This window comes from Varroa destructor, unplaced genomic scaffold (genome assembly GCF_002443255.2).
Source record: "Varroa destructor unplaced genomic scaffold, Vdes_3.0 BEIS01000005.1, whole genome shotgun sequence".
In the NCBI taxonomy this organism is placed as follows: Eukaryota; Metazoa; Arthropoda; class Arachnida; order Mesostigmata; family Varroidae; genus Varroa; species Varroa destructor.
The window spans coordinates 32,060,482-32,073,869 of NW_019211458.1; the positions used below are offsets into that span (position 1 = coordinate 32,060,482).

Sequence of the window (13,388 nt, forward strand, 5' to 3'; positions counted from 1 at the left end):
ATGTCGTACGAAGCTAAAAGCAAATCTGGTTTGCTCATTGTACACCAGTACTCTATAAAACAATATCTAGAGTCGTGGTTAAGTTCTTAACATCAAAAAGTTGTTGGATTAGGTAAGTTTCGTCAACGAAGTGTACTGCAGTACATGCGTGATGAAGCGAGAAAACATTTAAGATCTGAAACTGATCAACCCCTGTAAATGTTTGTCGTCACGTTGAGTAGTCCACTAGTGCTACACTCCCTATTTGGGCCTAGTTAAAGATCAAACGTCTTCGGACACTTCGCACATAAATGACATTCATTTCCACCTATGAATAGGTCGAAATGAAGCGTCTGAAACAGAATAAATTAGTTGTTCATTCCCATGAGTCCCACGTTCTATGTTTCTTGAAAAACTCTCCCTAGCTGCACCAAATTAGTCCTATACTATTGTTTAGATATTTTTTGTGTTTATTTAACTTGAAATATCATAGGCTATAATAATAGTAATAAAAATATGACACATATATTCCGACCATAAGTATCTTTTTAGACATTTATAGGAGGCATAAACATTATGGATTACGTAAGTTATTATAATTGCTTCACGCACTGGAACACCAGTGCGTGAAGCAATATGCTAACCTCTTTAAAAGGTGATAATGGGGACCCGACATAGGACTCATACCTTACTATGCTGTAACAACATTTAGTGGTGCCTGTTAGCCGGTTTTATTCGCTATGTGTAAATACAGGTACGAAAACGTTTTGTTTTTGCTGTCGATTCATTAACTAGATCCGCCTGAAAAACTATGAGCCGTTCGAGCAGACGATTCCACAACACAAGGAGTTGGCATTTTTCTTAGTCTTCTTTTGAAAATGCTCAAAGTATATGCAAATGGGATATTTTTGAGATGCCACACTTCTTACACACTTCACTAGGCAAGGGTTTCTGAGATTTTTTTGTCGCTTAGCCAACAAGTAACCTTCTCGAAGTATGGAGTCGTTGGGCGTCAGGACACCTTTAAACAATTCTTATGGATGAGCAGCGCTACAAGCGCAAGTATTTACGTTTTTATCACAGCAGATATAAAAGCGAAGGATACACAACAAAGGCTGAACGAATCGCCATAACTATGCGACTCAGCAATGTAATAAGATATAATTATTTATATATTATTACCTTTTTATAGCGTTCTAGTTAGAATACTGACAAATGAAATATATTGGTATTTTTTTTTATTCACTGAACGTGTGTGCGTTTGATTTGCTCAACTTACTTAGCGTGTTAGTAGCTAAATGGTTATACGTATCCCTCTTAAAGTTGCCAGTGCAAAATAGAGGAATGAACTGGCGTATAAGTTTACAGACGATGAAAATTTCATCCGCAATAATTAGAAGAGAATAACGGGAACTGTTAGTAGGTTGTGAGCAAGCTGAATGAAGTTCACTTTTACACCTCACGTATCCTCATCTGTGCAAACGGTCGAATGAATTAAATGGTTGAATTTATTGAATTACCGTCCAGTGAACTAAAGTTATATGTCACGGTTGTTTCGGATGGCTTGTTCAATCGTTCTTTTTCTAAAGGAGAATTTAATAGTAATAATAATGTCAATTAATTTCTTGGAAAACATTTAATTTATCGTCGATCAGCCCTAATCGAGGCAACGATCACTACGGTATCTTCACCTGTGATCACAACGGTTAAGCGACTTTCTCTTGCTTGTACCATGAAGACAAAGCAACCCTCTTGCTTGCAGGGTTGCTTTGTCTTCATGGTACATACGAGGTACATAATGGCTGCTGAGTCTCCCTCAATGTAGACATTTCGCATGCTAAACCCCGATGACCAATAGGCCAACCGACAAAGGGCTAGCGTTAAATCAGCCAATGGAACAATGCTAATCAGCGTATACTATCCCTGGCAGCATTATCCCTAAAGCTAGATTTTACCGACTTAAATTTAAGCACGAAGCCTTTGCAAGACTATGGACATTACAGAGATAGCACCCTCTGTGCTGAATACAAAAAAGCTTGGCTACATATTTTTGATTTAGAGTGACAATAAAACAGTCAGTGCTAATTATATAACTGTTTTCATTCGTATATATTCATGTAACAGCAATGTATATTGGCGCGCACATACTCGCGCGAGTCTCATAACCAGACAATACCGAAACACATCACATAGGTGATGGGGTGGACAATCGTGTTTTCAACACATTTTTTTGATCGTATGAAGTGCATCGTCTGGCAGATTCGCCATCGTATATACGGGAGATCTCATAATGAAGATTGTTGGCACTCCAGCAACAGCTGTTGTTTTCCACTGTGCCTAATTCAATTCATCATTTGCGGGTAATACGTTTTTTTGTATAGTACTGAGGTCACCAGGGCCAACAACACGCAGAAATAAATCGAATGGTTCACTGGCTTTCAGGGATGGTATCGCTTATATGGGGTACCACAGAACTCCCGTTGAAGGACTGCTTGGAACTCGAATAACTTTTTTACACAGAGGAAATGGGGATGAGGCGGTGAGTAGCACGCTAGTCCCTTTACATGTCACTCAAAATATTTCAAAGCCTGTGCAGTACTGGGCGCAGAGCACGACAGGCTTACAAAGCCGGCCGCACTATTACGCAGGCCTTTTGCATTTGAGAAACAAGGGATTTTGGTCCTTTTAGGACAAACCTATTGGAAGCAGTTGTCAGCGGGTTGTGGCTGCCATAGAAAAAGAAATTCCTGCGACAATGATTTTTGCGGCAAAGAGCAAAACCAATTGCTGCCTTTGGTACTTTGATCAACTAGGTCGACGACAAGATAGAAGATGCACATAGATATATATGTATATATATATATACAATGGGCCTTTTCTCGTTTTTCATCAAGCCGATCATATCGCTTTATACAAATACAACATATACTTTTTAAGTAGAACTGTCATTCTATACGCTATTCCACTTCCCGTTCTGGTTAGTTATTAGTCGTGTACCATGAATTTGTAACGTCATACATCATAATGCTAAAATCTAGGAAGGTGTACAGGTTCTGTCCTATGGCCCCGAACGTATCACAAATACTAGGTTCCAACACAACAAAGAATATTAATACCTTTCTCTTACTAGGCTTGCAGCTGTCCCGTAAGTAATTTAATAAGCTGCGAGGGGTTGTGATGTTATACAAGAAAATGTGATTGAAGCATGACGGCCTGCTACTTTCACCCTTTCCTTAACTTTCTAGTTCAAGTTGCTGGATTTCTTCACTGGGTAGCATTCTTTTCCTTTGATCAGCTATTGGTTTAGTAGTTAGATATAGAGCGCGACACCAATACGCGTTTGGGTGGAGAGAAACAGACACGACCCCATCTTCTGCCTGCGGCGAACAAAGAAGGTACTTTCAGTAGTTGCTGAATGTACTGAAAATCAAGCTAGAGTTTCTATCAGAGTCTCCAACCTGTGAGGGCACTTAAGGCGCTAAGAGCCTTTATGACCCTCAGCTGTTGTAACCCCTATTTTCCTCGTATCACTAGCCTAAAACAGCTTGTTCCACCACGGTTCACCCTCGGTTGCGTTCTAGTGCTTCGAAATATCTGAGCGCACTATGGAGAAATAGAGGGATAGCTGAGAGGCATAATTATGCCCCCGCGAACAAGCTGTGCGTACTTACTACGTTGCAAAGGTCTAACGCATAGATTCATACGTACCACTTCGCCTTTCAAATTCTATCTTACCTTGTAAATACGCGTTAGTATTTTTGTTAAAGAAAAATGAAGTTTAGCGCCAGCCATATAAAATGACAGCGGAAAGCAGAACGCGGCCAGGTACCCTATTAGTTGACCCATGACAATGCCCATAAGTTCTTCGATGTATAACTGATTTTTCTGTGCTCTGTCTAGATGGATCTGGATAGTCGGGAAATTTTGTATTAGTAACGTCTCAAAGATTACGAGTAAACAACGAAAAAAGACTGGATAGCACGAAGCCATTTGAGAGCAGGTAAGTTTACGGAGGAAGTAACATCGTCTAAAAAGTGCTTTAGACGAGAATAGAGTTATCGGCTGAAGCATTAGCCACGCCTCTGGCTACAGACATGGTTAAGGATCAGGCCAGTAAGGGGGGACTTCGTTGACATTTAGGGAAGACTTTCAAAGCAGAGCACCAAAAGATCGATGAGATAAATACGAGACAATTTTCAGGAGGGCGAGAGCAATCTAAGCGTTATACCGAACTTCTCTGCGAATAGGCCATTAATCAGGTCTGCAAAATGATGGTAGAGTATGCAAATGCGGGAATTTGGCACGATTCCTGTATTAGTTAGATATAGCTTCATTTCAACTGTTCGCAGACAGAAAATCATGCTAGGCGTCGAAATTAAAATTTTTACTGTGAAAATTATATAGCTGTTTGATGGTAATGACAGCTTATTGATGCTCTTCCAATGATTTTAATGTGTTCATACACACAAACAGTTCAGCTTTACGAATGATTCGCAAAGAATGACGCCAAGTTCGTTCTCTGTAAATGTGTTACGATATAACTCCTCCAGAACTTATGTTTAAATATTCGATCGAAATTTCGACAGGCGACAATATGCTCGTCTTTAGACTTTTGACGTAAGATCTATTTGTTCCCTTTATCTTCTGGTCCCCGCGTATATTCTGTATTACAAGAATGAGCTCGAAAGTGACGAGCCACCAGAACAGCATCTCCTTAAGTGGCAACTTAATAACAATCGTTCTCCGAAAAAAACAGTCATCTTTTTCTATACTCGTAAGCCTTTGCTTTCGAACGCGTTGCCACATGTGATAGGCGAATGTCCATTACGAATCCTCGTTACGTAATTGGCATACAAAGCATTATTGACTATATCTTGACTAGAAGATTATTCCGTTTTGTAGTAACGGAGCATAACCAACATAGCGAAAATACCCCGTAGTGTCCCAGATGAACTCACTGGTGAGTAGTTGCTCTCTAAATAGACAATATGCCGTCATTTGCATCTTCGCAACCCTGTTCCGTATCGTCGTCTCCCCTGCCGACACAGAAATCAGTCGCCAGTGATAGAAACGGCAAGTGGAGGCAACTGCTATGTTTTATCTATCTGCAGACACGGCCAGTGTTGGCGAACTGTGTAGGTCCGACTCTACCCAAGGTTGAATTTCTGCGGAATTAAACGTGGGCCGAGGCCGGACCCATCAGAGGTCTGCCAACGCCTTTGCAACGACTTCCGCAATCATGGACAACGCCGCTGCCTGTGGCTACTGCCAGTGACGCGATTTTTTCCACCTCGCTACGCAGAGAACAAATACTCTCATGTCATGTACACTCCTTAGGGGATCATCATTTGGCCTGAAATGGCCAGGATCGGGCCGAATTCTACTCGGTTAACTCAATCTGCGTGCAACAAACGTGTAACAAAACCTTGGACCAAATGGTTCAACGCTGTTATTTTATGACTGCTTTACAAAGACGCTTTGCTCGTGTGTATTTTCGATGTCAGCGTACAACACTACATCAATAGACTCGCGTAGTAACAGGTGTGTGTTCATCAGAGTCATCAGGTAAGTATGACGAACAGACAATAAAGATGGGTGGAAATCTGTGCTGAGTCAAAACTAAGAGTGATTGCTGTTGTTTACTTTCATAGGGTAATATTAGGCATCATAATGACAAATTGAACCCGCAAGCTGCTGTGCACAAAAAGCGACAAATGATGATCAACAAGCGGACACAGGAAGGGAATTACGTCAGTTTCTACTGTCATGGAACCTGCGCTACCATACAAATACGTATGTATAGAGAAGCTTAAAGGCGTACGAGAGAATACCTGTTATGAGAGGCAGTAAATTAAGTAGTACAAGAAAGGCGAAGGGTTGAAAAAGCCTCTTCTAAACCTAGCATTATAAATTGCACAAATCAATAGAATCTTCTTTTTTTTTTTTATTTGTGCTTATATAGGGAAGCTTTAAACTGCGGTTTCCGATTTTTCGCAGATAATCCTCTTTTCCCTTATAATGACGACCTGGTTAATCAAAATGCAACTATCCTTGAGAAATTGTACGATTTAATTTCGGAGCTCCGTATAGCAACTGTAAGTCTGCTCACTAATAGGTATATCAAAATAATTAATATCGTTTCGTGGAGAAGTTATGTTTAAAGGATAACGGCCATTATGACAGTCCTTAATTTTAATTTATTTAAATCTGACCTCAATGAAGTTTCGCAGAAATCTCAATTGAATAGGTAAAAAATACTTCAGTTAAAAAGCACTGAGACATACTTTTCAGAAATACATGGGACGCAAAGAGTCTATGCTTCTACTGACAGCATGTCACCCCTGAAGGCTTATTTTGGTCTTTTCCTTCGCAAAACATCAACCAGCAGTTTCGATGTGCATTTAAGCTTTGATCGCAGATATTTACATCATATAGCATTCTCCAGTCTCATTACCATGGCACGTTCTGCTGATCGCTTTTTCTGTGCTACGTGCAGATTAATTCAATAGATGACGTGGTACGGTACTCGTACAAACGGCCTATATTTAATCTTTTCGGCCACTTTCCTTACTTTCGTTCCCCGCTTTGCAATACACAACAATGGCAGCGGTAGCACATAGGCCAGCTTTGCATCGAGTGAACGTGACCATCGTTTGTTCCTTATTCGGTATTAATCAAATGCGGCAGAATATAGTAAGGCAGTCGAGGGACGCTTCTGCTTTTTATTTCCCCTGATATCCCTGTACTATCTCAAAAAGGCCGCGTTCGTCAAAGCATCATCATTCTGTTATCGAGGATGCCCATCCCGATCCTAGCCCCAATAGCGTTCAAGTTGCATCTTCATCGCCATAGTACCACAGAAAAACTGTTTCTATTTCGAGACAGAGAAAAGCAGCCATTACCGAATGCCATGATTCCTCAACATGTTGTGGCCGTCGATGGGCTTGTTGGTCCACTAGTTGTCCTGGTCCGTCCTGTTATCAGCAGCCGTACTGTGGAAATACATTCCGCACCCTGTGATACTAGTTTCGGATAAGACGAGCGTAGGAAATCTCCACGCTGGGATTATCCAGACATGTTCGTATCGTGATTATCGAGGCGTCACGTCAACGGAGCGATACCAGATGCTCATCAGCATCAAGCTTTCTCTATAGGTGAGAGATCGACGCTGTAACAATGAACTGTTGCTTGCACAACAACCTGAGGTGAACGGGAAATACAGTACATTACGATTAATATACAATCCATTATATAGGATCCAAGGAGGATGCAATTATCTCACAATAAAAACATCAAAATGGGGCTCTACTGCAATCCACATTTCATATGGTTGCATGTTCACTTCGGAGTTGGAAAACAACGGTAAAGCGATAAATGCCCGGGTATAGAGAAACGGCTGAGTGCGTTCTGTGTGGTTACCCCTAGCGAAAAAAAACTGTCGACGAGTTTGTTCGGCGTTATGGGGATAAGTTGATTTTTTTCAACGAGCTAAATATTCCAACAACGTTTCCATGCTTTGAGCTTGGAATTGTTTCTTTTGTGGCTTTTTAAATGAAGATAGAAACAGGGATTATCATATGTACTGTGCACAACAAGGTCATAAGATGCTTCGTTAGTTAGACTGCCTCACATATCGTATTGTCCTAACGTATTGTCCCTCCTTATAGGCCTAACAAACAGGTATACAAAAGATAACCAAGAATATTAATCTGTAATATATACACAATTTCCAGAGAAGCTTATATCCTTGTAGGGTCTGCCGAGTGCAAATTGAGAGGCGGAAATTCTTACGCCTAAAGCGAATATCAATGATCTTTAGTGTTAGAAACTGTTAAAAACTCGACTCAGTTGAACATCTGTCACACTTACGGTCACTGCATTCTTTAGTTAGTATTATCAAATTGTGCAGTTCATACAAACGCTTTGAGCTGCATATTTCATAAGCATAATTATCAGAGAGTGAGAAGTTAATGCTGCATATCTCTGCCATAACTTCACTGATACATCCCGGTTAGCATGATATATATTAACTTCAACTTTACAACAACCAGCACTGGCTCCGTTTCATTAAAATCCGTTGTTTATACGTTAAGAACCGCTGTTACAAACAAATCACGCGGTCGCTTTTGGGTGCTGACAATTCGTTATATTGTTTATTGTCTTGGCAGTCTTCAAGTATATTGTACAAAGGGAAGAGGCAGAATCGGGAGATTAGTGGAAGGGCTGTGGTACTGTCGGAGCTAGCTTGAGGCCACATGTTTATTGATTGCTGCTATCAGCAGCCTTATAGATAGATCGCAAACAAAAGCCACTTAGTCATGACGTGCACGCTCACACCTATCACACACGTGTCGTTCCAGACGATCGTTTGGCCTACTTGTCTTACACTGAACGAGGCGCCGGGGCTTCTCAAATCATAATGTTAGATGTTGACGACGAGAGCGACTACCAACGGCGGAAGCGAAAAGGATAAAGCACGACATGCAATTGCCGTATGCTCTGGCGCCGCCGCTTCACATTTTCAAGAACAAGGTCACCACGAACGACGCCAGGGCCATAGAACAGCACAGACTGAGGTAGGCCAAATCAGTACAGCGAATGGAGGATAAAGCGCTTCCGAGGGTTGTTATCGGACGGGCTAAGATCAGGCATCTATCATCCCAAGTTTGGCTGGATAGCCAGTTGCCTCGCTAAGAGTACTCCCCTTGCATGTACCAATGGCTGGGATGCTGGTAGTGGTTACGAAATTGGGTAAATGAGGAGCAAAGTGCGCTGCTTAGCAAATATCGTATTGCCATGCCATGAGCGATAATAAACAATACAAATGCCAGTACAAGAAAACAGATGCTTGAGCAGTGAAAGAGATGTAGCATCTACGAGAGAGACGGAAAGGCTATCCGGTCAGGCCAGTCAGATAAGGAAGTGCTCTACAGGTAAATGCAGTTTTCGTTTTGTATGCGAAAGTTATTAGATATAAAGAACATGACCAAATTTTTATGTTATGTAGGCCTGCGCTGTGGGTCCATTACTTCTTAGAAGAATAAAAAGACGATTGGAACTCATCGCATTGTTGACCCTTGAACTTGCTTACGTGTCTTATATCGGTAGAAATAGCCGATATCAAGCAGTAGCAATAGTTATAACCAGGAAAGAGATTCACTATTGTTATCATCTGTAGTTGCCATGGGAAAATCAAAGGAACATGGCACTTGATTTAATGATTTTCACAAACTTTCAAATAGCGATAATATTGAGTGCCAGCGGAAAGAGTGGAATTGTCAACGTTTTAGATAACTGATTTTTCATCTTTTCCCTTTTTACTCTCTTCTTCGTTCTGCCGTGTCCTCGATTATCAAACAAACAGATATACACACACATCTGCTCTATCGTCCTTGATTATGCCCAAGATTGAATTTAGGATTTAAGAGGTTACTTAAACTGGGATGTTCAGAGTTGACTATGGTCTATTTGGTTCGCGAGTCATATACGGCCCCACACAAACAAGTTCACTTCCTTGAAAAAAATTATAAGTAAACACAATCATTAAACAAACTGAGTTTAATTGATCAGTATTTAATATTTCAAAATCTATCCAAAAGTTATTTAGGCTGTAGGGAGCTAAACTCCCCCTTCTGTCGTGCTGCCTGCGTACACGTATCAATATCAGGTTTGATTCTATTTACTGCCCACTATCCAGTTAAAAGCCACTTTTGTATGCAGTTGTTTCCTGTAACTAGAATTCTTGCTTGAGAAGGTTTCTGAGAAATAGATTTAAGAGAAACTCACTTTCTGTTCAAAGCACTTCTGCTTGTTAGTCATTGCTTGTTAATGGAGAACAGTAAGCCAACAGAGATGAATATACCTTAAGGAAACTGTCAAAATTTCAAGTTCTCCTCGTGATCTTGATGCACGACATTTTCTATTGAGATCTCTTAACTTTACGTGCCATCCTATGACCGTACACCTTATTTACAATGAAAAACACTAGTTTCGTATGAATGTATCGTTAGAAGCTGGGTAAAAAAATTAATTAGACTCGTAATAAGATAAATTCCCTAAATGGGATTTATGGCTATATGGAAATATGGACATTTTATGGCTGATAGCTGCAAACTTCTAGGCGGTCAATATGAAATGACAAATAGGCGTCACAAGGAGACTCAACAGCTGGCACCTTGCTAGTTTCAGGAGAGAAGGCGGGTCTGGATAGCTAATGTGCATCTCTTTCAGTGCATAAATCACAAAATATACGAGCACCGCTGTTCCGAGTTTCAACGTCAATAATAGTTGTCATGACATATTGTTTCGTTGGTCTGGTAAAGAAAAAAGCCAGAGACGTTCAGCAAGACCCATCGGATAGCCAATAACCGATGAAAGGAAATACAGTGCTTTACATTGGGGCTGACACTGCGCAATATAAGCCTGTTCTTCGCGGTTTTCGATGGTGGACTAATGTAAATTTAGTTATGCCCTGGGTCCTTTCCTCGATGACCTTCATAGCGGTTCTGCAGTTTATATCCTGGGTAATTCAATTTACAGAGAAAAAGATTGAAAATCAGCCACAAATCAAAATTAGAAACTGGTCGACTTCTCAGCCGAGCTCCGATATACCTTTAAAAAGTCGCAAATCTGTATGCTTAATAACTTGCGGGTTTTCCATAAAGAAGCTCTATTATTTTTAAATATAACGGGTCTCTGGTGTCGCATACGCTCGCCAAGCCTGCCTATAACAGATCCAGTATCGTAAGGCCCTTAGCAAGTTAGATTATCGCATTAAATATGGCTTACGTGAATCGGATGATTCGGGTACTTTTGTGCAGGCAATGCATAACATAGTTCACCATCCAGCTAGTGCATAACTTGATACTCTGACAGGATCATACAGCTTTTAGATTCGGGAGCTTTCCTTTTCAATTGTTCATGAACATGTATAGAGGTTGGCAGAGGTCCACATATAGGTAAATATCGAACAGACTCAGCTCCAATGAAGCATATAGCGACTGGGTAGCAGATGACGAAACCTTCCCATGGCGTAAAAGTCCGTTGAGCTGAACTTTTCTTACCGTTACATCCATCCCCTTACACGTTCTTAATTACAATTATAATCTAGCCCTTCTTGTAGTGTAATTGATTTAGGTTTTGCGTCGCGTGCTACTACCTTAGTTGAATATGATTTGACACAATTGATTTTCAATTTAAAAGCTGGTGTTTACTTCCAGCCCCGCACCTGAACTCCCAGTTCTTCTAAAATTTAGCAGGCAAAGGCATAGCCACTGTATCACAATATGGATTAGTTTTTCTGCTCTAGTTCTCCCGAGATGCCTGCTAGTTTTTATATACTACATAGCATACAGGCAGCGATAAATCATCTGCAGAATAAAATGGTGAGACTAGAAAAGTTTCACGTTTTGTCCTTGGGCCATTAGTCTCTACCTTAGACGACTGGCTTTCGGCTCGAAACGAGATGTCTCTGTATACGGCCATATTCAAACTGAAACTACCACATATCCGTAAGTTTAGCAAATAAACACGTTATTTACTGCGACGTGACGGGGATGAAACACTTCCGACTAACCTGAGTGAGGTAGATAGGGACGCATAGTTGGACGTAGTGAGTCGGCGATGACTAGACGTTATCGTGCTCGTTGTGTTGTTGGCGTCTCTTCTCGTTTCCGCTGAGCTGCTGCAAAGGAAGCACGTACACAGCTTGCCTGCGAGCCAATCGAACCAACGATGATTCCTATGTTTTGGTGAATCGTCGTAGTAATGTGACGTTGAGGTAGAATCAGGCCGCATACGCGTCGCGTATAAAGTCGTTGAACAGGCCACACAGGTGAACAATGAAGAAAACGAGTGCCAGGGTCGTTTATAGAGAAAAACGATATCTGTGTTAAGGACAACGCTGAGTGAACTAAGGAGGACGGCGGCAAACATTCGACATATTGCATGCCCAATGCCGGTCGCATCAAAAGCAGTTGTCGTGTTTTCAGACAAACCCAATGCAGAAGAAAGTAGGAGCATGGCTCACCGATGAGTTTTTTCTATGGGGCATGTGAAAGGATATATGGAAGCGGAGTATAGGCCAAGTGGTGTCGCTTGCGGTGAGTTGTATTGACGAACTGCTGATTTTCGAATAAAACAGTACGCATTAAGTGAGGGACAGCGTGAGATACAGACAGAAACGCAGTAATCTAAAGCCTGAGACGTAACACGATGTATTCCTACAAAGCTTTGGAATCAATTATCGAATAGGCTTTTTTCTCGTTAAATCATTACTCGTATTTGAAAACTTTTTTTTGTTAAGGTTATTAGTTTTGTTCCTCAGGTCTGAACGATCCAAGCGCCGTTCTCAATTTTCCAGATCATTATTATAGAATCATTATTGCAGAAGTAGAAATTGTCCGACATCCCCCTGCATTGGTTGGTCCGCAACTAGCTCCATGTAGAGCCATCTATCCCAGGCAGATTGTCCATGTGTCAGCTTGAACTGTCGTGTCGTCTAGCAAATTTAAAGTTATCTACTTACGGTTTGCTCGGAACAAGCATCACTACATAGAAAGAAAACTAGTAATTTAATAGCGACTATTTCAAGCGTCAACGTTGTTTCCTCAAGGAACAGCGTATCGCGCCCCCCGAAAACGCTTCTCAATTCATAGATAATAGTACTACGACAGTGGGAATCAGCGCAGCAGAAGCAGCATTTTGTAACAGCTTAGCATAACATTCACATGCGCGAACATAATTAGACCGTATTTTGCTTTCGTTTCTTTTTTTAGTTTGTTTTCGTTTTCAATTTGTAGTACTACTCGTGAAAAAAATAAACAACTCGTTACTGACTCACTGTCGGAGGGACATATATATATATGTGTATATAATCAAACGGACATCTATCGTATATGTCAAGCCAATCTGTGGTCTTCGACTAGGGTTTGAGAGAAACACCAACAGACCTAGGCATATAATATACTTAAATACGTTTATCCGTACGGGCTCGAACTCGCTTGTGGACATCATCGCGCACGAACGTGACCATTCTACCTATAACCGTTAATACATTCGGCTTCTCTTTTCATGGTTACTAATTTAGCTAATGGACCACTAAGCTGATAGGCCTCTTCTGTTTTTATACGCGCTCGGAAAATTTAAATAGGAGACGATACATTTTTTTACATTCGATTTTCGCTTATTTTTTGGCATGCAGTTTTAGAAACGCCCGAGACGCTAAATAACAGCCTTAAACAGGGACGTTTTTTCACACGTAAATCCTGATCTTAGGTGTGTGATCATTCTCAGGCCCTACTCCAGTTTCTAGCGCAAAATAGAAAGTGCCGCGTACCAATCAATGTTCGTTTTTCGTGTATGTTTACCACATTTTGCCCGAGAAAAAGACATCTGGTAAAAGCGGAAAT

At 40.9% G+C, this 13,388-nt stretch overlaps 1 protein-coding gene across 16 annotated transcripts in view; it reads right to left on the reverse strand.

The window, feature by feature from the left end:
* The window catches only part of LOC111251071 (cardioacceleratory peptide receptor-like), a 164,171-nt gene that overhangs the window by 7,930 nt on the left and 142,853 nt on the right, over window positions 1-13,388 (reverse strand). For 11 of the 16 annotated variants that reach the window (XR_015328168.1, XR_015328170.1, XM_086989872.1 and 8 more), the window contains one exon: window positions 11,555-11,719. The exons of 1 other annotated variant lie outside the window; for it this stretch is intronic. Coding sequence is in view for 11 of the 15 variants with exons in the window: in XM_086989872.1 (XP_086845998.1) it covers window positions 11,555-11,719 (165 nt within the window). In the remaining 4 variants the exon portion in view is untranslated. Of the gene's footprint in view, window positions 1-6,881; window positions 7,180-11,554; window positions 12,102-13,388 lie in introns of those variants that run through there. 4 more of the 16 variants (XR_015328169.1, XR_015328171.1, XM_086989879.1 and 1 more) reach the window with 3 other exon arrangements.